The sequence below is a fragment of the Scyliorhinus canicula genome, chromosome 14 (genome assembly GCF_902713615.1).
Source record: "Scyliorhinus canicula chromosome 14, sScyCan1.1, whole genome shotgun sequence".
Classification (NCBI taxonomy): domain Eukaryota; kingdom Metazoa; phylum Chordata; class Chondrichthyes; order Carcharhiniformes; family Scyliorhinidae; genus Scyliorhinus; species Scyliorhinus canicula.
In genome coordinates this window covers 43,539,182-43,565,118 of record NC_052159.1, presented here as the reverse complement: position 1 = coordinate 43,565,118, position 25,937 = coordinate 43,539,182, and the positions used below count along the sequence as shown (strand labels likewise).

At 49.0% G+C, this 25,937-nt stretch overlaps 1 protein-coding gene across 1 annotated transcript in view; it reads left to right on the top strand.

The window, feature by feature from the left end:
- b3glcta (beta 3-glucosyltransferase a) overlaps window positions 1-25,937 on the top strand; it is a 258,971-nt gene that overhangs the window by 156,107 nt on the left and 76,927 nt on the right. Inside the window, exon 11 of the mRNA XM_038818599.1 lies at window positions 1,640-1,753. Within this exon, the coding sequence (XP_038674527.1) occupies window positions 1,640-1,753 (114 nt within the window). The remainder of the gene's footprint in view (window positions 1-1,639; window positions 1,754-25,937) is intronic.

Below are 25,937 nucleotides of genomic sequence, written 5' to 3'. Positions count from 1 at the left end.
TGGCTCACTAATGTCCTTTAGGGAAGGAACTCTACCATCCTTATCTGGTCTGGCCTACATGTGACTCCAGACCCACAACAAACATCTTAAATGCCCTTCGCCAGCGATGGCCACATCCCATGGATGAAAATTGGCTCTGCATGTTTCGTCTGCCTGGGAAAGGAGGCAGACCAGGGGGGTGTTTCACATATGAGTTTGGAAAGAAGCCAGAGGAGCTGGTATCTGTTGTGGAAAATGTTTTCATACCCTATTTCTTTGTTCACAAGCTGCACTAAAGTACTTTGAGAGCTCATACTTGGCAAAGAGTCATGAACATTGTTGAAAGGAAGACTTTACTCAAAATTACCCCAAACTATTAAAGTCACCTGAACATCAATGTTCAAAGTGCCAGTCCTACATCCAAGCCAGGAGGAAAGATAGAGAGGAGAGAGAGGCAATCATGCTGGGTCACCACAGGTTCTGCAATGATACCAGACAGCAAAGTGGACACCAGCCAGACCTACCTGGAATTGAATCCATCACCGATTTCTGCCTCAGTGGGAATGGTGTACCCTGTGGGCTCGACACTCTTCTCTCAGGCTGATAAAAGAGTGTGACAAAAGAGAACAGCAAAGAAGGAAAAGGAGAGAGGAATACGTAAAAGTGTTTCAAATAGGAGGAAAAAGAGGAAGAAATGAAGGAGATGGAAATTAGGGCAGCATGAGAGCATAGTGTTTAGCACAGTTGCTTCACAGCTCCAGAGTCCCAGGTTCGATTCCCGGCTTGGGTTACTGTCTGTGCGGAGTCTGCACGTTCTCCCTGTGTGAGTTTCCTCCGGGTGCTCCAGTTTCCTCCCACAGTCCAAAGATGTGCAGGTTAGGTGGATTGGCCATGCTAACTGCCTTTAGTGTCCAACAAAATGGTTAGGTGGGGTTACTGGGTTATGGGGATAGGGTGGAGGTGTGGGCTTATGTCAGGTGCTCTTTCCAAGAGCCAGTGCAGACTTGATGGGCCGAATGGCCTCCTTCTGCACTGTAAATTCTATGATGTTAACCAAGGGCTGCAAAAATGCAAAATGGATTTGGAATTAGATGTGGCCGTTGATTGTTATTCAATCTGATTCCACAGCAACTTAATGACCATTGGATCTGGATAATTGCTTCAAAAGTTCAGGTCATACCGTACCAGTATTTGACAAGCATTTGAAAACAAATGACCCCTGGTTAGAGTTTGTGAAAACGACTAAAGTTGCCTATTCGCCAGGAATTCTGAGCAGAGGAAAAATACCTTTTTTTAATGTGCAAGGATGGGACTAACAACTCCTTGTTTCCTAGACCAGTGCTCTAACCACTGAGCTACACTTGGTAGCGGACCTGTCTGATTCCTTGAATGTGTTACAGCTGATCACAAACAGAGTTCTTCAAAGCTTTGTCAGGTTTACAGTGGCGACTGAGATGGCGTCAGATTGTTTCTCAATTTTTGTTGTCATCTTGTACAACATGGATGCATTGTTTAGATCAGGAGCTGGGCTGCAAAATTAACTGAATTTAGTAGCTTTATAGAAATATAACCAGATAATGGTGTTGATCATTTTGCTTTCATGTATGTATTCAACTTTTTATTCCAGCATTTATTAGCATTCTACTCCTTTATCTTGCAGTACCCATTGTCAAGAAAACCTGGGAAAAGCAAGCAGCTCTAATTGAATACTATAGTGACTATGCAGATAGCTCCATTCCAACCCAGTACTTAGGAATACCGAACACTGAACGAGGTAAGTTGCTGAACAGATCATTGTTTTGCTAATACACAACATACGTTTTGAAGTTCCGTAATCAGTACTTTTAAGTATATGGCGAAAGTTTCACCTTTTGGTCCTTTTTAATTTGTTAGCATTCAGAAAGCTTTGAAATATCCCTGTATGAGGGCACCTATTTTTTCAGGATGGTGGAGAAGTGTTTTTATTTGTTGAACTACCTCATTACCAATAATTGTTAGATAGTGAAGATCTAAATCATAAGTGATTCAATGAGTTTTGAACAGAAGTCCTTTTTTGATGCATTGAATGTACATAGAAATTATAAGAGCATATTCAATGTCAAGCATTTGAAAACAAATGTTATTCTGGCAGAGACTAAATTATGTGTACTACTGCAAGATCAAGAACTTAATGCATCCCCCCAATGGGTTCAATGGTGGGGACGGGGGGGCACACGTGGCAGGAGGTCCAGAAATTGGTTTCACGCCAACATGAATGTGCAGCAGGATCTTCCACTGATGCCCACCATTGCAGGTCGGAAAACCGCCAGAGTCTGATGTGAAGCTAATTTGCATCCCGTTAATGGGATACAGATGAAGGCTCGACCCCCTCCATGCCAGATTCTCCGCGATGCCGGCGTGCAATCACATTTGGGACAGTGTGGTGTGCAAGATGTTGAGACTCACCTGAATAATGCTTGGGGCTGCCTCCGCAGTTCAGGATAGAGGCTGCCTGCAACCCTGGAACACCACATTTGTGGGTCAGGGGAGTATCTGCAGGTGAGCCTTCCAGATTCAGTGTCTTGACAGGGGTCCATCTTCCAGCCTTACAATGTTCCTGGAGGTCCACCTTTGTTCCGGTCTCAGAGTGCTCCCGGAGATCTGTCATCATTTTAAGGTGGTCCACCATATTTCTTCAATGGTGGGTCAGTGATGTTGGGTAACTTTTCAATATGGCACCGTACACAATGGTGGACTATGCACCATCCAGGCCTTTCCTGCCACTGAACATGGAGTTGAGGGTTTCTGTCTCTACTAGCCCTTCAGCAATCTGTCCCAGACCCCATAACCCAATGAGTGAAAAAATGTTTCCTGACCTCCCTTCTAATCCTTCTGCCAATCACTTTACGTCTATGCCCCCATGTCACTGACCTCTCTATTAAAGTAAATAGGCCTTTCCCATCCACTCTATCCAGGCCACCCATAATATTGTACATCTCAATCAAATCTCCCCTCAGCCTCCTTTGTTCCAAGGGGAACAACCCCAGCCTATTCAATCTTCCTTCATGGCTGCAATTTTCCAGTTCTGGCAGCATCCTTGTGACCCTCCCCTGCACCCACTCGAAGAGGTGACCAGAGCTGCAGTTCCAGCATTACCTCTCTGATGTGTCCTGCCACCTTCTGGGGTGTGTGGAGATTCCTCCAAGGTCTCTCACTTAATACATAAACATACACCTGTAAATTGTATTTTTAAACATCTGTGAGATGCAGCATATTTAACATGTTATTTTAAGCTGCCCCTCTCATATTCTTCTGCAAGTTTAGTTGCCTGGGCTGCTTCTAGACTTAACTACGTTTCACTTCTTATCCAATGATCTAGGTCACTTTCCCAGACCTCCATACTTTTCAAGCGAGAGTCAGCCGTGGACAAGGGAATGGTGATGTGTTTGGAGGTGTTTGTTGGGAAATCCCTTTTGTACTGCGGCTGAGAAAATGTTTCATTTCATGGGAGCAGTAGAGGTCATGACCATTGAGGTGAAATTTATCAATCAACTGTTGAAACTGACATCTGCTGTTGTTGAGCAGTTGGCCTAAGTCGGTTACTCTTTTCCCATTCCTAGTCAAATTAAGTGTAATTAAGCGTGCCTGGGAGTTCATTGCATTAGATTGAGAATTGTGCTTGTGTAAACCTTGTTGGATTTTCAGAAAGAGACAGACCTCCATCCAGTTTGATATGGTTGCTGCCCTGTTTCACTGGGAGCCAAGAGAGTGAAACCTATGGAAGATTATTTCTCTGTCCATCGCGTTCTTATCCCCGCTTATCTTATATATTTCGCAGTGCCACCAATGAGCTAAATATTGATATGAAGTATCAGCACATTCCTGTAATGAATCAACCAATGATTTTCATTGGTCAACAGCACAAATGAAAGTGCTTAATTATGTCTAAAAAAACCCCACATTATTTTCAAACTTTGCAAGGAATGCAAATATCATTCCTCCAGGCCATTATTGGAAATTGAAGGCAATTTTTCAAAATCCAATTTACAGATTTATGTTTATGCAGTGCTTTAAGTAATTGACCTAGCAGGAAACTCTTTTTAATTAAACGAAATAGGGATTTTCATTGATCTGTTCACAAGTGAAATGGTACACCTTGTTCTAAACATCGTAACTTAAAAGCCCAGAATTTGCTTGTGCCGAAGTTCATGCAGACCTTGCTGTTGACAATGTTTGGTGATATTTACAGTGGAGCCTATTTGCAGAAGTCAGAATGTACAAAAGTGCTGCAAAGCAAGCACAATTGCAGCTTGGCGAAACATGTAAACCAAGCCATTTTCCTTCTAGTTATATATATTACTGTAGGAATTTAGACTTGATATTAAACCTAGAGTAAGAAAATTTGTGTTGAGGAACAAGCACATTAAGAAAAGCCACTAATTTAGAATCCAAACTAGCAAAGTATTGGATAATAAACATTGGGAATTAATATTTCATCAGTCAAAGCATGACACAATGCACAGGTTCAACACATTCATTTGTCTTTCCTGTGGATCCTGGACTTCCATGGTCTTCTCTTTTGCTTTCCTGAACCTGGTCTCTTGTCACAAACTCCTTCAAGATTTTAGCTTTGCCAACTTAATTCTAACATGATCCCTTTGTAGCTTCAGGACTTGAACTCTAGTGGATCCTTTTCCTACCCACACCTTCCAGTCCATATTAAATGCTAAGTTTCCAGTCCATCTTAGTTGCTTGCTGAGTGTTTTCTTAATCTCTTTCTCTCTCTCTCTGAGTGAGCAACCTGCTGCGTGGTTTGTGGCAGTGGGAGGCAGCCCGCCATTGGCTGGTGGTGGGATCTTCTTGTACCGCCATTGTCAACTGGGTCTCTATTGAATGCACCCCTTGCCGCTGGGAAATCTGCGGCAGGGATAAACTGTTGGTGGGACTAAAAGATTCTGCTGATGTGAACAGCTGGACATTCTCTCTCTCTCTCAGCGGGGAATGCATGGCCGAGGTTGCATATAGCCTCCTTTTCTACACTGAGGGGCTCCGCTCGCCGGAACTCCTCAATGTAGCAAGAGATCGGGACACCATTATAAATGGTGTCCTGATCCCCGAGGACCCCGGCGTGGCCCCCCAACGCCAACACCCCGCAACCCCCAATGCCCGCCACCCGTACAGGGCAACACCGGCCCAATCGACAGCACACAATAAATGCCAGCTTGGCACCTTTGCTCAGTCTGTTATATTCATAGAATCATATTTTAGATAACGAGTGGGGTTTTTGGCCCATCCTGCCGACAGGATCTTCCGGCCCTTCTGTAGGTGACCCCTAGCGGCGGGTTCCCAGGTGGCGACGAGCAATGAAAATGGCAGGACTGGAAGATCCGATTGGCGGGCAATGGTGAGCTGCCTCTGCTCTACCCCGCCACAGAGTTAGCCAGAAAACCCTGGCCAAGGTCCCAGACACCACCACCACCATTCCTGGGTATGTCCTGTCCCACCAACAGGACAGACCAAACAATGGCAGGCACATGGTACACATTTTGGAGGGAGTTGCACTGGGAGTCCTCAATATTGACTGCAGACCCCATGAAGTCTCTTGGCACCTGGTCACCCCCCCACCCCAACTCAATGTGAATCAATATTCCTTTATTTCGAACACAACTTGAAGGAAGCACTGAGGGTGACAAGGGCACGGAATGTTCTCTGGGGTGGGGAACTTCAATGATCATCATGAAGAATCGCTCGGTAGCACCACTATTGACTGAGCTGCTTGAGTCCTAAAGGGCACAACTGCTAGATTGGGTCTGCGACAGTGGTGAGGGAACCAACAAAATGAGAAAAAATACTTAACCACATCTTCACCAACCTGCCTGCTGCAGATGCATCTGGTCATGACGATATTGGTAGGAGTGACCACTTTATTGTACTTGTGAAGATGAAGTCGCATCTTCACATTGAAGATACCCTCCATCGTATTGTGTGGCATTACCACCGTGCTAAATGGGATAGGTTTCAAATATATGCAGCAGTTTAAGAGTGGGCAACCGTGAGGCGCTGTCGTCTATAAGCAACACCAGAATTGTACTCAACTTCAAACTGTTACTTTAGGACCTGGCACATCCCTCACTCTACCATTACTACCAAGTAAGGGGATCAACCCTGGATCAATGAAGAGTGCAGGAGAGCATGCCAGGAGCAACACCAGGCATACCGAAAGATGAGGTGTCACCCTGGTAAAGCTACAACACAGGACTACTTGCATGTCAAGCAGCATAAGCAGAAAGTGATAGACAAACTTCGTGATTCCACAACAAACAGATCAGATCTAAGCTCTGCCAAATCCAGCCGTGAATGGGGGTTGGCAATTATACAACTCACTGGGGAAGGAGGCTCCACAAATAAAAGCATGCGAAATGCATAGAATTACAGTAGCAACCATAACAAACTATCAATAAGTCTGTTTATTAAGCGGTGTCCTTCATGGAGTTGAACACATGTTTAGCCATCAGAGATTAAGAGAAGGTGTAGGCTGGAGAGTGGTGCTCTAAAATGATAGGGCTGGTGACATTGGGATCTGCCTGCATCTGGCAGACATTAGGGGCGAGATTCTCCTGCAACTGGCCGGATGGCCCGGCGCCAAGAGCATCGCCAACCACTCTGGCATCGGGCCGCCCAGAAGTTGCGGAATCCTCCGCACTTCTGGGGGCTAGGCCGGCAGCGGAGGAGTTGGCGCCGTGCCAACCGGCAACGAAGGGCCGCCGTGAGTTAGCGCATGCGCAGAACCGCCAGCGTGTTCTGCCGCATGCACAGAACCGCCAGCATGTTTCCTGCGCATGCGCAGGGGGTTTCTTCTGGCCGGCATGGAGGGAAAGAGTGCCCCCACGGCACAGGCCTGCCCGTAGATCAGTGGGCCCCGATTGCGGGCCAGGCCACCGTGGGTGGCCCCCTCCGGGGCCGGATCCCCCCGTGCCTCCCCGAGGACCCCGCTAGACGGCCGACAAGCCAGGTCCCGCCGGGATGGCCATGTCCATTTCACGCCTGCGGGACTGGCCGAAAACTGGCGGCCGCTCGGCCTATCAGGGACTGGGGAATTGCCAGGGGGGCCACTGCTAACGGCCTCCGACCAGCGCAACGTGATTCCCGCCCCCGACCGAAAACCGGCGCCAGAGAATTTGGCAACCGGCGTCGGAGCAGTGGGGTGGGATTCACACCGCCCTCCGACGATTCTCCGACCTGGCGGAGGGTCGGAGAATCCCGCCCTAGGTGTACGTGCACCAGCTCCTTTATCAATATAGTGCCACCTGCATTTTGTGAATCATGGGGTGCCTCTTGGCAACTAAAGAAACTGCTGCTACCAAGCCGGATTTTTCCCCCTGCAGACTGTAAACCAGGCCGTGTAATTTAGAATTGTTTCTTTTAATTGATTCAGGGATGTAGCTGTAATTGGAAAGGCCAGCATTTATTGCACACCCTTAACCGAGAGGCTTGCTTGGCCATTTTTGATGAGACTCTGGGTCTGGAGTCACATATAGGCCTAATGAAGTAGGGCTAAGAGTGTCTTTCCCTCAGGAACTTAAAAAATAAGATGGAGTTTTAGGGCAATCTGGTAGGTACATGTTCACCATTACTGATTTCACATTTTGTACCAATTTTTTAAAAGAAACATTAATTTAATTTAAATTTCCCAACTACCATGATGAAATTTGAACTCCAGTCTCTGATTTCGTCTTGGCCTCCAGAATACTAGTCCAGTAACATAACCACGACACTACCCATACCAATCTCTATGGTTAATTCAATCTCGAAAGACGTGCTGTTAGGTAATTTGGACATTCTGAATAATCTCTCTGTACCTGAACAGGCGCCGGAATGTGGCGACAAGGGGCTTTTCACAGCAACTACACTGCAGTGTTAATGTAAGCCTATTTGTGACAATAAAGATTATAAATAAATAAAAGAATGTCCCAGATCCGGAGAGGGCTGTGGGTCTTTGACATTCTTTTCCTTTCAATTTTTGGTTTGGGGGAACCACGGAGCCAGTTGAGCTGGCAATTCTTTTGATTGCGCTCGATCAGCAGCAGCAGGGACATCGACATCGACGTGTTGCTGCATGCAGCCAGGACCGGCGCCCTGCAGTGGAGGGGGCACAGGACCCGTTGATCATCTGGGAGCAGGGCAACAGATGGCAGAACCTCAGAGGAGATAACGCTGGCCACGGATTTACGACCGTAGAACTTCGTGCGCCCAGATTTCAGAGGTTCATTATCAGAGAAAGCTGCACCTGTCCCAGGGGACAATGGACCACCTGTGCCAGGTGATGGAAGACTTGGCACCACATCACCTGGGACGTCACCCATTGCGTGTGGCCCTGAAAATCACTGTTGTTCTGATGGCTTATGCCAGCGGCTTATTGCAGGACTGCACAGGTGACCTGAGTGGCATCTCCCATTCTGCCGTGCACAAATGCATAAGGGAGGTCACAGATGCGCTATTGGCGAGGGCCCATCAGCTGAGTGTGGCTTTTGGCAGAATGCGCAAGTTTGGTGGAAGTGGGACATTATAAATATCTTTCGGAAAATCTAATATTAGTTGTGTTTTAACATTTAACTGCAAGGATTGATTAGCTTGTAAGTCTCATCCAGGGGCCTAAGTCAGACGAGAGGCTATCAACTTGCAGCAGCTGAAAGAGTTAATTAATAATAATTATAATGACTTCCGGTGGCAGTTATGCAGCAATAAGCCACACATGTGGGAGCTCCCGTTTTAAAGAGATTTTTCGGCTCTTTTGAGAGCCCAAAACGGAAATTTTTCGACGTCTCCCGGTGGGGGAAGGTGTGCTGAACGACTTTCCCTGCAGTCCATGACTCGAACTCGGAGTGGAAAGGTGGAAAAAACAGCAGCAGCTCCTCAGAAAAAACGGGGGAAGGGATCCAAGATGGCCACCGACAAAGCTCCAGGGGAGTGGAGACTCTGGGCCCAGAAACAACAAACTGATCTCCTGCGCTGCTTTAAAGAATTCAAGGATGAAGTACTGAGCTCTCTGCAGGAAACAAACAGAAGGCTGTCAGAGATTCAGTTCACCCAGGGTGCTGCCATCAAGAAGTTGCAGACGCAGGTCATTGAACGAGAGGAGGAGGCCGTGGTCCTCGTGAGTAAGGTGGAGGGGCACGAAGCACTCCACAAGAAGTGGCAGGAACGCTTCGAGGAGCTGGATCACCGCATGAGGCGGAAAAACCTGCGGATCTTGGGCCTTGCGGAGGGGCTGGAGGGATCGGACCTGACAGCCTATGTGGCTGTAATGCTGGGTTCGCTAGTGGGGGCCGGGTCTCTCCATCTGCCCCTGGAGCTGGAGGGAGCACACAGAGTACTGGCCAGGAGGCCTAAGGAGAATGAACCCCCGCGTGCGGTGCTGGTGAGGTTCCACCGGTTCAGTGATCGGGACTGCGTGCTGCGCTGGGCCAAGAAGGTGAAGAGCAGCAATTGGGAGAATGGGGTAGTGCGGATCTACCAGGACTGGAGTGCGGAGGTGGCTAAGCGGCGGTCCGGATTTAATCGGACGAAAGAGGTGCTTTATAGAAAAAAGATAAAGTTCGGAATGTTGCCGCCCGCGCGCCTGTGGGTAACTTATTCGGACCGGGACCATTATTTCGATTCCCCGGAGGAGGCGTGGGCCTTCGTGCGGACGGAGAAACTGGACTTGAACTAGGGGTTGGGGGTTGCGAGGTCGGCTGTAAGATATTAGTGCTGGATTCGGCTGTTGCTGTGTTCTCTTTTTCTTCTGTTTTTTTCTTCTTGTTTTAGTACTTTTGCAATTTTGATATGGTTATTTACGGGGGGGTTGTTCTGCTATGTTTTTGTTTTTGTGCTTGGGGCATTGTTTGGGCTGTGTATCTTGCGGGGAGGGTCGGGGGGGGTATGTTGTATTCTATGTCGGAGTGGGGGTATGGAGGGGGGCTGATATTTGGGAGCTGCGTCAGAAGGGTGTGGTGGGGCAGGGCGAAAGCGCAGGCTTTCCTCTGGTTTCCCGCGCTGCGGGGCTGGGGGGGCGGAGATGGTGACGGGGGAGGTGAGGCCTTAACTGGTTCTTCCCCGCGCTGGAGCGGTGCCAGGAGGAGGGATAGATTGGGGGATGATCCCACTTCGGGAGGGGTCGGCTATTGGCGGGAGTTTCCGGGGTCAGCAGAAGTTAGCTGACCCACGGAAGTACAATGGAGGACGGTTCGCGGCTGGGAGGGTTCCTAGCCTGGGGGGGAAGGGAGGGGGGGAAAGGGGAATTCCGGGTTGCTGCTGGTAGGGTCAAGAAGGAGCTGGTGGGGGCTGGGGGGACAGAGGTGAGGGGTTGTCGCTATGGGGACGGGGTCGAGCAGGGGACGCTGGCCTGGGGCGGGCAGTCGACGGGCTATGGCTAGCCGACGGGGGAGGGGGGCGGGACGCCCTCTGATCCGGTTGGTCACCTGGAATGTGAGAGGGTTGAATGGGCCGGTGAAGCGGTCAAGGGTACTGGCTCACCTGAAGGGGCTAAAGGCGGATGTGGCAATGCTTCAGGAGACCCACCTGAGGGTAGCGGACCAGGTCCGCCTGAGGAAGGGATGGGTGGGGCAGGTTTTCCACTCGGGGTTGGATGTGAGGAACCGGGGAGTGGCGATTCTGGTGGGGAAAAATGTGTTGTTTGAGGCATCGGAGGTGGTGGCGGATAAGGGGGGTAGGTATGTGATGGTTAGGGGCAGGCTACAAGGAGAGAAGGTGGTACTGGCTAGTGTGTATGCCCCAAATTGGGACGATGCGGGCTTTATGAGGCGTATGTTGGGACGGATCCCGGATCTGGAGGCGGGAGGTCTGATCATAGGGGGGGACTTTAATACGGTGTTGGATCCTTCACTGGATCGGTCCAGCTCTAGGACGGGTAGGAGGCCGGCGGCGGCCAAGGTACTGAGAGGGTTTATGGATCAGATGGGTGGAGTGGATCCATGGAGGTTTGTGAGGCCGAGGGCACGTGAGTACTCTTTCTTCTCCCACGTACATAGGGTCTACTCTCGGGATAGATTTCTTCGTGGTGAGTAGGGGACTGATTCCGAGAGTGGAGGAGGCCGAGTATTCGGCCATTGCAATCTCTGGCCACGCTCCGCATTGGATAGAGTTGGAAATAGGGGAGGTGCGAGACCAACGTCCGTTGTGGCGGTTGGATGTGGGGTTGTTGGCGGAGGAGGAGGTGTGTAGGAGGGTCCGGGCAAGTATTGAGGGGTACCTTGAGGTGAATGATACGGGGGAGGTTCAGGTGGGGATGGTCTGGGAAGCCCTGAAGGCAGTAATTCGTGGGGAGCTGATATCCATCCGGGCACACAGGGAGAGGAGTGAGAGGGATAGACTGGTGGGAAAGATGCTGGAGGTGGACAGGAGGTATGCAGAGGCACCAGAGGAGGGACTGTTGGGGGAGAGGCGCAGCCTGCAGGCTAAATTTGATTTGCTGACCACTAGAAAGGCTGAGGCACAGTGGAGGAAGGCACAAGGGTAAGTGTACGAACATGGTGAAAAGGCGAGTAGGATGCTGGCTCATCAGCTCCGTAAGCGGGATGCGGCTAAGGAGATTGCTGGAGTGAGAGACAAGAGTGGGAATGTGGTGCGGAAGGGGGTAGAGGTGAATGAGGTCTTCAAGGACTTTTACGGGGAACTGTACCAGTCGGAGCCAACGGGGGAGAGGAGGGGAATGGAGAGGTTCCTTGACAGGCTTTCTTTCCCGAAGGTGCAGGAGGAGAAGGTGGAGGGGCTGGGTGCGCCGATTGAGCTGGAGGAGCTAGTTAAGGGAATCGGGCAGATGCAGTCAGGGAAGGCACCGGGGCCGGATGGGTTCCCGGTGGAATTTTATAAAAAGTTCGTGGACCTAGTGGGCCCCTTGCTGGTGCGGACACTCAACGAAGCGTGGGAAGGGGGGACTTTGCCCCCGACGATGTCACGGGCGCTGATCTTGTTAATTTTAAAGAAGGACAAGGACCCCCAGCAGTGTGGTTCATACAGGCCCATATCTCTCCTCAACGTGGATGCTAAGGTGCTGGCAAAAATCCTGGCCACCAGGATAGAGGACTGTGTGCCAGGGGTTGTGCATGAGGACCAGACAGGTTTTGTGAAGGGAAGGCAGCTGAACACGAATGTGCGGAGATTGCTGAATGTCATTATGATGCCGGCGATTGAGGGGGAGGCAGAGATAGTGGTGGCGCTGGATGCGGAGAAGGCCTTCGATAGAGTGGAGTGGGGGTACCTATGGGAGGTGTTGGGGAGGTTTGGATTTGGTGAAGGGTTCATTAGATGGGTAAGGCTGCTATATGAGGCCACGATGGCGTGCGTGGCCACGAATAGGAGGAGGTCGGAGTACTTCCGGCTTTACCGAGGGACCAGGCAGGGTTGCCCCTTGTCCCCCTTGTTGTTTGCACTGGCAATCGAGCCGCTGGCGATGGCATTGAGAGATTCAGAGAGGTGGAGAGGCTTGGTGCGAGGTGGAGAGGAACATAGGGTGTCGTTGTATGCCGACGACCTGTTACTGTATGTGGCGGACCCGGTGGGAGGGATGCCGGGAGTGATGGAGTTACTAGCCGAGTTTGGGACCTTCTCAGGTTATAAATTAAACTTAGGCAAGAGCGAGGTGTTTGTGGTGCACCCTGGAGACCAGGAGGAAGGAATTGGTAGGCTCCCGCTTAGGCGGGCAGGGGAGAGCTTTAGGTACCTGGGGGTGCAAGTGGCCAGGGACTGGGGGACTCTCCACAAGCATAACTTTACCAGACTGGTAGATCAGATGGAGGAGGAGTTCAGGAGGTGGGACATGCTGCCATTGTCGTTGGCGGGGAGGGTGCAGTCCGTCAAAATGACAGTGCTTCCGAGGTTCTTGTTCCTTTTTCAGTGCCTGCCCATATTTATCCCCAGGGCCTTCTTTAGGAGAGTGACCGGCAGTATTCTGAGCTTTGTGTGGGCACATGGGACTCCGAGAGTGAGGAGGGTATTCCTGGAGCGAGGAAGGGATAGAGGCGGGCTGGCGCTGCCCAACCTTCTGGGGTACTATTGGGCAGCCAATGTGTCAATGGTGCGTAAATGGGTGATGGAGGGGGGAGGGGCGGCGTGGAAAAGAATGGAGATGGCATCATGTAGAGGTACAAGCCTGGGTGCCATGGTAACGGCACCGTTGCCGCTCTCCCCCAAGAGGGTTACCACGAGCCCGGTGGTGGTGGCGACCCTAAGAATCTGGGGACAGTGGAGACGGCATCGGGGGGAAACAGGGGGCTCGATGGAGGCTTCACTGGGTGGCAACCATCGGTTCATCCCGGGGAACACGGATGGGGGATTCAGGGGATGGCAAAGGGCGGGCATCAGCAAATTGAGGGACCTGTTTATTGGCGGGAGGTTTGCGGGCCTGGGGGAACTGGAAGATAAATTTGGCCTTCCCCAGGGGAACATGTTCAGATACCTGCAGGTAAAGGCGTTTGCTAGGTGACAGGTAGAGGGATTCCCTTTGCTGCCCTCGCAGGGGACGATGGACAGAGTGCTTTCGGGGGTGTGGGTAGGAGAGGGGAAGGTGTCTGACATCTATAAGGTAATGCAGGAGGTGGAGGAGTCGTCAGTGGAGGAGCTGAAGGCTAAATGGGAGGAGGAACTCGGGGAGCAGATAGAGGATGGGAGTTGGGCGGAGGCCTTGGAGAGAGTCAACTCCTCCTCCTCATGTGTGAGGCTTAGTCTCATCCAATTTAAGGTGCTGCACCGGGCCCACATGTCCGGGACTAGGATGAGTAGGTTCTTCGGGGGTGAGAACAGGTGCACCAGATGTTCGGGGAGTCCTGCGAACCACGCCCATATGTTCTGGGCATGCCCAGCACTGGAAGAATTCTGGAAGGGGGTGGCGGGGACGGTGTCGAGGGTGGTTGGATCCAGGGTCAAACCAGGGTGGGGACTCGCGATTTTTGGGGTTGGGGTGGAGCCGGGAGTGCAGGAGGCGAAAGAGGCCGGTGTCCTGGCCTTTGCGTCCCTAGTAGCCCGTCGAAGGATTCTGTTACAATGGAAGGATGCAAGGCCCCCAAGCGTGGAGACCTGGATCAGTGACATGGCGGGATTTATAAAATTGGAAAAGGTCAAATTTGCCCTGAGAGGATCAATACAAGGGTTCTATAAACGATGGCAGCCTTTTTTGGACTTCCTGGCTCAGAGATAGGTAACTGGGTCAATAGCAGCAGCAACCCGGGGGGGGGTGCATTATTGTAGTGTTTATTCTGTAACTTTATAGTGTGTTAATTTGCGTTGTTGTTAAAATGCTGGGTTGTTCATGGGGATGGGGCGAATGTATATGATTGTTAATATTATTGTTATTTTCGGTATTTTACTAAGGTGCGTTATTGTTGTATAAAATCAAAATTTCTCAATAAAAATTATTAAAAAAAAAATAATAATAATTATAATCACTTATTGTCACAAGTAGGCTTCAATGAAGTTACTGTGAAAAGCCCCTAGTCGCCACATTCTGGCACCTGTACGGGGAGGCCGGTACGGGAATTGAACCCGCGCTGCTGCCCTTGTTCTGCATTACAAGCCAGCTGTTTAGCGCACTGTACTAAACGAGCCCCTGATTAAAGAAACTAGCTTGAAGCCGTGTCTGCTGTACCTGGACTCCTCTAATCCATTTGTTCAGAACATATAAATTCAGGCACTCTGCGAGCAGCCTTGAGTGCGGCTTTGGATGGTGTAGGAATTTGGTGAGAAGAGATAGTTCGGAGGCGAGGGGAGGGCAGTACTCCTTTGGTTTTCACCCTGTAGGAATTGGTTTCTGCTGTTCTACAGGGGAGGAGGTGAGATATTGGTGAGTATCTGGTAAGTGGTCAAGGTCTATTATCCAGAGGGTTTTCAGTGGTAGCACAGTGGTTAGCACAGTTGCTTCACAGCACCAGGATCCCCGGTTCGATTCCCAGCTTGGGTCACTGACTGTGCGGAGTCTGCACATTCTCCCCGTGTCTGCGTAGGTTTCCTCCGGGTGCTCTGGGTTTTCTACCACAAGTCCCAAAAGACGTGCTTGTTAGGTGAATTGGACGTTCTGATTTCTCTTTCTGTGTACCTGAAGAGGCGCTGGAGTGTGGCGACTAGGGGAATTTCACAGTAACTTCATTGCAGTGTTAATGTAAGCCTGATTGTGGGACCAATAAAGATTATTATTATTGTCCTGCAGTTTGTGATAAGATTAATTAATATCTTGGGCAAGTGGTCGCTCTACTGTTAGGCCTACATCTGGATTGCATTGGGACCAGCAGTTGTGCAAACCACATAGCTAGGGAAATAGCCCTGGCCATTTAAGGACCTGAATTGGGGCTAGAGCAAGTTTCCTGTTTGAGGCCTTGCCCATCCCAGTATAAAATCGCTGCAAGGTCATAGCGGTCAGGAACCCAGAGGGAATCCTGTCCCTGCAATTTCATACACCCCCCGCCCTCGCCTTTAAAAGGCTGGGGCGGGCATATAATTCATGGCCATGGAGTTAGGTCGCAGATCAAGCATAATCTCATTGATTGTCAGAGCAAGGGACTAAATGTCCGAGTCCTGTTCCTATGTTCCTGTGCTTTGTCTTTTGTAGGACTGCTGTTGGGGAATGCGGGATGCCAATTAGGTTCACAGTATGATTGTCAGATTGATGTGCTGATTCAGTCGAACTAAATAGTTCCAGGATGCGACCATTCTGGGCTGCAGTGTACGCCACTCCTGCTGCCACGTCACATTCACTTTTATCCCCTTGTTGCTTCTTTTTCCTCCTCCTGCTTTTCTGAAGAGTACTTCGCTCAGCACCCTCTTCCCCCTGCATCTCCAAGCTTTGCTGCTGCGACTGCAGAGCGCAGTAAATCATTGTTATTCTCCAGGCCTGAGCTGGAACATATTGCAGGGCACTCCTCAGATCTGTCCAGATACCAAAAGCACATCTTCATTATTCCAATTGTTTGCTTGATTACTGTTGTAGTAATGTGACTTAAATTGAATCACTATTGATCTTGTTGTTTGGGTTCCTAACTGGTGATGTCAGCCCTGTCATTAGTGAGTAGCCCTTGTCTCCACAGAGCCAATGTCATTGCTGTACCTGGTGGTATCTGCACTGTAACATTTTCCGTGTGCTTTTCCCATGAATATGATGGCCTGTAAAAAAACCCAAAAATCTGCTATTAATCTGCCCGCAGTGCAGTGGATTGCTTTAGCAATTGGTGATTTTGCAGATTAATTATTGAATTCAGAGCAGAAACTTTGTTCGTGCGAACTTGGATTTCCTTATTATCAGCTAAATAGTTTTTATATTTCTTACTTCATTTTAATTTCTTTTCAGGTTCTCCTTCCAGCAATTCTTCAGCTACTTTTATTCATAAATATTTAATATTAATCATAGAAGAGAAGAACATTAGCTAAGAGGCTACGGCAAATTAGTAAATGCTTTCGAACTAGTTTTCTGAATCAATTATTATGACTTACTGAACTGATTGTTAAATAAATAAATGAACAATTCCACTGTGTAGCATGGAGGTGAGGTGTGCACAGATCAAGAGGGGAAAATTACATTAACATCAGTTTAGTAATCCTAGCTCATGATCTGGCTGTTACCTTGCACTCTTTAATACTTGTGTATGCCTTCACCTGCTGCAGTATACACTGACTTCATATATAGCCTCCTAATCAAATTCGTACAGTGCAGAAAATGCTCTTCAGCCCATCGAGTCTGCACCGACAATAACTATCCCTAATTTCACGCTAATCACACTTATCAGCACTTGTCCCATATTCTTGAATGTGATGGTGTTTCAAGTGCTCGTCCAAGAGCTTTTTAAAGGTTGTGAGGTTTCCATCCTCCACCACCTTCCCATGCAGTGCATTCCAGGTTCTCACCACCCTCAGAGTGAAAAAATGTTTTCTCAAATCCCCTCAGAATCCCCTGCCCTTCACCCTTGTAGTAATCCACGGAGGCAGGAGTTCCGTCACCACGCCAATATTTATTTACAATAACGATACTACAGGAGCAGCTACAAACAGTGCAGTCCAGTCAACTTAAGACCGCTCACAAAGCCTACACAGGTGATTATATGGGCCCCCTCAATGAGCTATCATTGAGGGAGCTCATACTCTAATTGGCCAACCAATAAAGCCAATTGGAGTTCATTACACCCCTCCCCCACAAGGTCCGAGGAATTCCTGCCAGCTGGCATTCCTCTGAGCTTCTTCCTGCTCCTCATGTCTGGGTCTGTCACCTCTGTGTCGTCCGCCGGGTCGTTCTCCGAAGTGGGCGGGGTGTACCTTATAGGTGCCCGTCCTTTCCTTGACAACCTCCTTGGAAGTTCTTCCTCCTCCTCGGGGAGAGGTGTCGCAGCGGCCTCGTCGAGTGTGTCCATCTCCGACTCTGATGACTGGATGACGGGATCTGGAGAAATTGCTCAGGGCTGGGGTGTGGGTATCCTTTCCATCTGGGTTATCCCAGCTTGAGGCGGTCCTGCTTCGCCTGCCTCCAGGTGTGGTTCCGCTGCCCTTATTTGGTCTAGGTGTTTCTTCAGCACCCTACCTCCTATTGAAACCTCATAGGATATGGGCCCTGTTTGGGACTCTACCGTGCCTTTGACCCACGTTGGTCCATTCCCATAATTCTTGACCCAAACCGGTGCCCCCACCTGGAAATGTCTCTGCTGCCAACTATTATCATGCCCCCTGCGTTGGGCCTCCTGTTGTTTCTCCACTTTCCCCGTTAAATTTGGGAAAAGGAGACTCAGCCTCGTTCGCAGCCGCCTTCCCATTAAGAGTTCAGCTGGCGGTATGCCCGTTGTGGAATGCGGTGTGGTCCTGTAATCAAACAGCCAGCGGGAGAGCTTTGTGTCTGTTGACGCTGCCGGCTGCTTCTTGAGTCCCGCTTTAAGTGTCTGGACCGCTCTCTCTGCCAGGCCGTTGGTCGCTGGATGGTAAGGGGCCGTTTTGATGTGACGGACTCCGTTTTCCTTCAGGAATTTTCCAAATTCCCCACTTGTGAATGCCGTTCCGTTGTCCGACACCAATACCTCCGGAAGTCCATGTGTTGCAAACGAGGCCCTGAGCTTTTCAATTGTCGATGCTGTGCTTGCCGTGTTTACCCGGTGGACGTCCAGCCATTTGGAGTGGGCGTCCACTATCGCCAAAAACATTGAGCCCATGAAAGGGCTGGCGTGGTCAATATGCAGGCGGGTCCACGGTCTGCCTGGCCATTCCCACGGGTGCAATGGTGCCGCTGGTGGCACTCTTTGCCCCTGTTGGCACTCCTGGCACCGACGTACCAAGGCTGCTATGTCTGTGTCCAAACCTGGCCACCAAACGTAGCTTCGAGCTAGCATCTTCATTTTAGACACCCCTGGGTGTCCGTGATGTAACTCAGTTAAGATTGCCTGACGGCCCTGAGCTGGGACTATTACCCGGGCTCCCCATAATAGGATACCATCTTCAACGGTTATTTGGTCCCTTCTGCTCCAGTATGGGTGCATCTGGGGCTCCACTGGTCTTTCCAGTTCCCCTGTTAGCAGTAAATGCTTCACCTTGGCTAAAACTGGGTCTTTTTGCGTCCACAACCGAATATGTTGTGCGTCTACTGGTAGGGTGTCTGAAAAATTTAGAGTCATTACTGTCGCCTCTACTTTTGGTATTTGCGGAGGAGTGTCCGGGAGGGGAGGTCTGCTCAAAGCATCTGCATGTGCTACTCGCGTTCCCGGTCTGTGCTCCAGAACGTATCTATAGTCCGCCAGTAGCAACGCCCAGCGTTGGATTCCAGCTGATGCAATCGGGGGTACTGACTTGTCTTTTAATAACCCTAATAACGGCTTATGGTCCGTCACTATGGCGAATTTCCGCCCGTACAGATACTGGTGAAATTTTTTAACTGCGAATATCACCGCCAGTCCTTCCTTCTCGATTTGGGCGTACTTCCTCTCAGCCATGGCCAAGGTCCTCGAAGCATAGGCTATTGGCCGTTCTTCCCCATTCCTTCCTCTATGGGATAAGACGGCTCCTACCCCGTAGGGGGATGCATCACAAGTGACCACCAACTCCTTCCTTGGGTCATAATGCTCTAGGACATTTTCGGATGACAGCTGTTCCTTAATGTCCCTAAATGCTCGGTTTTGGAGGACGGACCATTTCCATTCTTGCCCCTTTTTTAGTAGCTGGTGGAGGGGTTCTAGGATGGATGCCCTATTTTCAATACATTTTCCATAATAGGTTAGCAACCCTAGAAATGATCGTAACTCCTGGACCGTGGTGGGAGCTGAGGCTTCTTTTATTGCTCTTACTCTGTCTTCTAATGGATGTAAGCCTGACTCGTCTACTTTATATCCCAGGTACGTCACTTGTGGGGCCAGAAAAACACATTTTTCCCTTTTTAGCCGTACGCCTGCCTTTGCGAAACGCCTGAGCACTTCCTCCAGGTTCCTTAAGTGTTCCCTGTTTGTCCTACCCGTGATTAAGACATCGTCCAAATAAATCGCCACCTGCGGTAGTCCCTGCAGAATATTTTCCATCATACGCTGGAATATAGCGCAGGCTGATGACACTCCAAAAGGTAGCCTAGTATAACGAAAAAGGCCCTTCAGGGTGTTGATCGTAGCGAACTTCTGGGAGCACTTGTCCAGTTTTAACTGCAGGTAGGCGTGGCTCATGTCTAGTTTCGTGAACAAAAGACCACCTGCCAATTTGGCATATAGGTCGTCTATTTTCGGGATCGTGTACTTGTCTAGCAGTGCGTATTTGTTTACTGTCTGTTTGAAATCTCCACAGAGACGTATCGAGCCGTCTGGCTTCAGAATTGGTACCACCGGCGCAGCCCATTCCGAGAATTGTACTGGTCTGATAATGCCGTCGCGCCGTAACCTTTCTATTTCGTCATCTACTTTCTTCCTTAATGCAAAGGGTACCGGCCTGGCCTTACAAAATTTCGGAAGGGCTTCTGGGTCCACGTGCAAAGTTGCTTTGGTGCCTATGATTTCCCCCAAACCTTCCTGGAAGACCTCCGGGTGTTTTTGGAGTACTCCACTCAACTGCCCGCTTCCACTCTGGAAAATTTTCATCCAATCTATTTTTAGGTCTTTCAGCCAGTTCCATCCAATTAAGCTCGGTCCGGAGCCCTCTACTATCGTCAACGGTAATCTGAGCAATTGTTTCTCATATTCCACAGGTACATGAGTCGTGCCTAGAACTTCCAGGGGTTCCCCCGTGTAGGTTTTAAGTTTCGTTGATGTTTTTGTTAGGGTTAGTGGCTGGAGTCCGTCTTTGATTTTTCTAAATGCTGCCACTCCCATTACTGATACGGCCGCACCCGTGTCTATTTCCATTATTGTCGGCCGCCAGTTCACCCGTGGGGTAATCCTAATGGGTTCTGCTTTCTTCGTTGTAATATTATATAATTGTTCCCCTTCGGAGGAGGATGGGGCGTCTAGGTTGTGTACTTCCCTGCGTCCCCACCTGCTATTCCTCTTTTGCCACCTCCTTCTAGGGTTTCTGTCGCTGTTACCCCACTCTGACTGGTGCCAGAAACGGTCTTTCTCTGTTGGGGGAGCCTCAGCCGGTACTTCCCTCTGTCTCCAGTTAGTCCTGGCAGACTTGGGGGCAGTTCTGGGGTTTTCCTTTTTCCCTCTATTCCTCAGGTTTTTCCTGAGAGCGGCTATCTGGTAGCAGGACCCGTTGTGGTAGTCCTTGTCACAGGTCTCTACCTCCATTGGCGTGCCCTGTAGTTCCTGCGCCCCACTTGCTGCCTTTTCTAGGGACAGTGCGAGCTGTAACGCCTGCCTGCAGTCTAGCTCCGTTTCCGCCAACAGGCGTTTCTGTATTGCGAGGTCGTTTATACCATACACTAACCGGTCCCGAAGCATTTCATTTAGCGTCGGGCCGAACTCACATTTCTTTCGCCAGCCTTCTCAGGCGGGTCAAGAAATTTGTGACTGACTCCCTGTCTTCCCGCTTCGCTGTGTAGAATCTGTACCTACGCAAAATGAGGGGTGGTTTTGGGTCGTAGTGCTCTTTCACCAATTCCGTTACTTCTTGGAAAGTTTTCGTGTCCGGCGCATCGGGATAAGTCAGACTACGTATAATGACGAAAGCTGAGGGTCCGCACGCGACAGCAGGATAAGCCGTCTCCTTTCGTCCGTCAGTATATCATTTGCCCGGAAGAAGTAACATATTCTCTCCACATACTGGGACCAGTCCTCAATAGCCGGGTCGAATGCCTCTAACCTCCCAAAAAACGGCATTTTTAAAATGGGAAGGCTTACCCTCCGAGTGCGGCAGCTGGTCTCCGCAAAATTCGTAGTTTACCTCGTCGCCACTGTAGTAATCCACGGAGGCAGGAGTTCCGTCACCACACCAATATTTATTTACAATAACGATATTACAGGAGCAGCTACAAACAGTGCTGCTGGCAGTCCAGTCAATGTAAGACCGCTCACAAAGCCTACACAGGTGATTATATGGGCCCCCTCAATGAGCTATCATTGAGGGAGCTCATACTCCAATTGGCCAACCAATAAAGCCAATTGGAGTTCATTACAACCCTAAAACTATGTTCCCTACTAATTGACCCCTTAAACAAAGGAAACAGCTACTTCCTATGGTAATACAGATTCAACAATGTAAAAACCACGAAAGATAATTAGACTCTCTCTTTTTGGAGCTGGTCATTGCCTGGCACTTGTGTGTCACAAATGTTGCTTGCCACTTGTCAGTCTCAATTGTCATCCAGATTTTGCAGCAAGCAGGCATGGAATGTTCCAGTATCTGAGGAGTTGTGAATGGATCGAACATTTGCAATCATCAGCGAACATTTCCACTTCTAACCTTATGATGGCGGAAAGGTTGAAGCAGCTGAAATGGTTAGCTGAGACACTGCCCCAAGGAACTGTTATGATGTGGTCCTGGAGTTCAGATGATTAGCCTCCAACAGCCGCAACCATTTTCCTTTGTGCTAGATATGACTCCAGCCACTGCAATCGTTTACCCATGATTCCCGTCGAGTTTGGTTTTGTTGGGATGTATTGAATCCCTACCCAGTTAAAATCTCGATGTCACTTCACTTCTGGAATTCAGCTCTTTAGTCCATATTTGGACCAAAACTGTAAAGACATCTGGAGCCAAGCAGTCCTGATAGAACTCAAACGGAATATCGCTAATCAGTTTACTCGTAAACCAATGGGGCGGGTAATTGCCTGGATTGGATTTGCACTGTTTTTTTGTGGACAGGATACACATGGACAATTTTCCACATTGTCAGATAGAAGACAGTGCTGTATCTGGGCTAGCTCTGAGGTGACCCAATGAGAAAGTGACAGGAACTATAAGCCCCCCATGCTCTGGGTTAGCTCCACATTGTTTTCTCCATAGCAACCCTTCAGCCAATCAGGGTCGAGTTGCTGAACCAATCCCCCTTTTCTCCTGTAGTATAAATCTTTGAAATTTGGCATTCTTACATTTTTCCTGTAATCACAAAATGGAAAGCTTCGACAATAATATTCAAGTTCTGTAGTACCAGGCGACTGTTTGTAGGACTTCCTTAATCCCAACAACATTTTAAGTTCTTACCTGAGAATTACAGAAATAATGAGATCAACAATGCAATCAACATAGGGTTGGTCAAGTGATAGAACGCACTGAAATAGGGAGTTCCAAGGAGCTTAAAGCTACAAATCAGCTGGCAATGGTCAGTTCAATGATTGACCAGATTACCCCCTCTCTCTGTCTGTGGACTGAATTTCAAAAGTTTCATTAAAATTTCATCAGCACCTGCTATGTTGGGGCAGATCCTCACCTGCTAATGTTTTTCAGCTGAACAAAGTTCAGGCTGAATGAGGGAATCATTTTCTGAAGATGAAGCCTGAGTTCTTCATCTGTTGGTTCGTAATTTATTGTACTTATCAAGTCTCGAGGACACTGACTCATCTGCTTTTCTAGATTCTTAAGGTCTGTCTAGAAGCTTTTCTAAATAATCCTTCTTTGTCCTTGCTTAATAAAACTGTCTAGTTTTGTTCTGAAAAATATATTACTTCCCAAAGATGTCTCACAGTTCAGCAGCTCTTTCCCATCAACTCTGCTGCCAATGTCTGATGAACTGGTTAAGCTTAAGCATTTTATACATGTGTACAGTATGTATATAGATTATGGTTGGATAGCCAATGCAAGTCTCAGCCATAAACTATGGTTCTTCTTTCTACAGATTCCATATGCTATATATGTCAGTGTAACAGCCTGTGTTAGTTATAATGGACCAGAATCAGTTCCCAAGTAGGTGATAACATGACATGACAGAAGACGACATGTAAATTGAAGGGTATTTACAAGCCTTCAAAACATTAAGAAGTTTGGCTACCCTCAGAAATTGTAAGAATGAATCTTGAACAGATTATCAGTATTATTCCTACCTCTCTGGATTCTTCAAGCACATTTAACTCTGAATTATTGTTCAAATCCCTGTAGAGACTTTGTAACAGAGACAGATTTCCCAATGCCAAGTGGAAAGAGCTGAAGGACAAGATTTCACTTTTTTAAGACTTTTATTGGAACAAGCAAAATAAAATTAGCATTGATCAAACATTAATTAACAGGCAACTAATACACCAATCTAAAGAAAAAATTCTCTTACTGTTATACGAACAGGGGGGATAACGGGAGAGATGGGAATGGTTCCCCTTTCTGCCTACCAATTGACCAAATTGTTCAAAAAGTGTTTCAACCCACGTGCTATAATTGTCAGGTATAAATGAGCTTGAGGTAGATTTCTGCATGCACATTTAGTAGAGGCAACTGCCCAAACAGCATGTGCACCCAGTCATGTCTGATTTGGAAGTGGAATGAAAAACACAGTGGCCAGAGTTTTCTAGCCGTTCCCGCCAGCAGGATCTTCCAGTCCCGTCGACAGCGAACCCCTGCCATGGTTTCCCTGAAGGCGGGGTGGGGTGCATAAAATGGGTAACCCAGTTGACAGTGGCAGGACCAAAAGACCTCATTCCCTGCCAATAACAGGCTACCTGCGCTGTCACCTAACATGAAATGAAAATCGCTTATTGTCACGAGTAGGCTTCAATGAAGTTACTGTGCAAGGCGTGGGAAACCCCGCCCAATTTGTGCAAATTAGACCTGGTAGGAGCAGGCATGGACTTCACGGGGTCCTTGGGAAAGATGTTTTACCTTTTGGGAAAGTGGTGTGCCCCTTTGGATATGGGCCGCGGACATATTTGAGAGAGGCAAGATGCCCTTAGAAATAAAGAAAATGGTCACGAATATGTGTAAAAGTGCATAACCGTACTGGGACTGTCAAGAGGCACTGTCAAAAGCAACTGCCAAATGTTGAGACATTGACAACATCTTGTCCTTTAAATGTTTGAAAAAACTGTGAGATGCTTAAAAAAGTAATTGCTTGCTATTTCACTCTCTTCACATAGTCTGGGGTCTATTATTACTGGATCTGTGCTGCATGACTGATTTCATAACCGTTGATTATCACAGTGGGGTGCCTTCCATTTCAAAGTTTGATTTTCAGCTCCAAGTGGTTATTAGCTTTTTGAAATGCAAATGGATCGATTGGGAGGATTTTCCAGATGAAGTCATACTTTCTGGCACCTAGATTTCCCAACACTACCTTATATGGGAGAAGGATATATGCGGGCAGTATACCTGAAGATGGCCCCTGGGGTTGGGTACCTGCTGTCCTGCAGATTTGCAATCGGCAACTCTATTGGGTGTTGCTACCCTGCCCCGAGATCTCATTGGCCAAGGGAAGCTTTTGGACGGACGCAAAGAGGGGTATAAGGAAGAGGCGTCCAGAAACCCTCTCCCGCGAAGCCTTGATGCAAAAGCAGTGGAGAAGACTACACGGTGGATCAGAGGACAGGAGGAACTGCATGCGAGACCCACCTTCGCGGACAAAGGCCCTGAGACAACCGAGACTTAGAGGATTGGACCTGCAGCTTATTCCAGTTCATCGGCATGGATAGTAGTAAGAATCTTAAGGCACATTATAGTTGGGGATAACTGTTTTATTGTGTTTGAAAATAAACTTGGGTTGAATTGTTAACTTGCACTTGCCCTTAGTTCATCTCGAAAATAAGGGCACCTGGGTAAAATGTTTGAATAATAAACTGGTCGAAGTGTCTGAATTTCACAGACAATACACTAAGTTGGCGCCGGGGCTGTAAAGGACAATGAGGAGCACAGGTTGACATAGAGGAAATGAAGGGTTATGGGGGTGGGTAGGGTAGCATAAGCTAGCATACACGATTTAAGAAGCCATTGGCCGGATTCTCCATTTTAGAGACTAAGTCCCCACGCCAGCATGAAAACGGTGGTCTTTTACGCCACGAAAACTGGCGTCAAAAGGCCACCAATTCCCCGTTTTGCTGGGGGCTAGCAGGGAGGCAGCGCAGAGCTTGCAGCTCTAGCTGCTGATACGGCCCCCAGCACTTCCGGTTCAGAGGCCACGCATGCGCACAACAGCAGCCTGCAGCAGCCGCGCCGTGCACCATGGCAGACTCAGCCCGTGGACCTGGACCGCCAAAGTAGTGCCCTCCATTGGCCGCTCGCACGCCCAGACTGCCCACCCACAGTGCCCCTAGCCTTGAATGAAGCCCACCGATCAGCCCTCTCCCGACTGTGGCGGCCCCAGACTGAGTCTGCAGCCGCCACATGAGCTTCGCAGACAGTGTGAGCACACGTAACCCACGCCGTCGGGAATTCGGCCGGTCGGGGGTGGAGCATCGCAGGGCGGGCCTCAGGTAATGGCCTGAGGCCGTGGATAATCGGTGTGGCGTACTCCTAGAGTACGCCACTTTTCAGGGGGTGGAGAATTCAGATTCTCCGCCCCGTCGCCAAACACAGTTTCGGCGCTGGGGAGTGGAGAATCCAGCCGCATGTGAGTGGGTAGAAGGCAAATGTGACATGGGTTGGCATGAATAGGGAATGAAGAATGAGTGGAGAGAGTGAGTGGTTGTGGA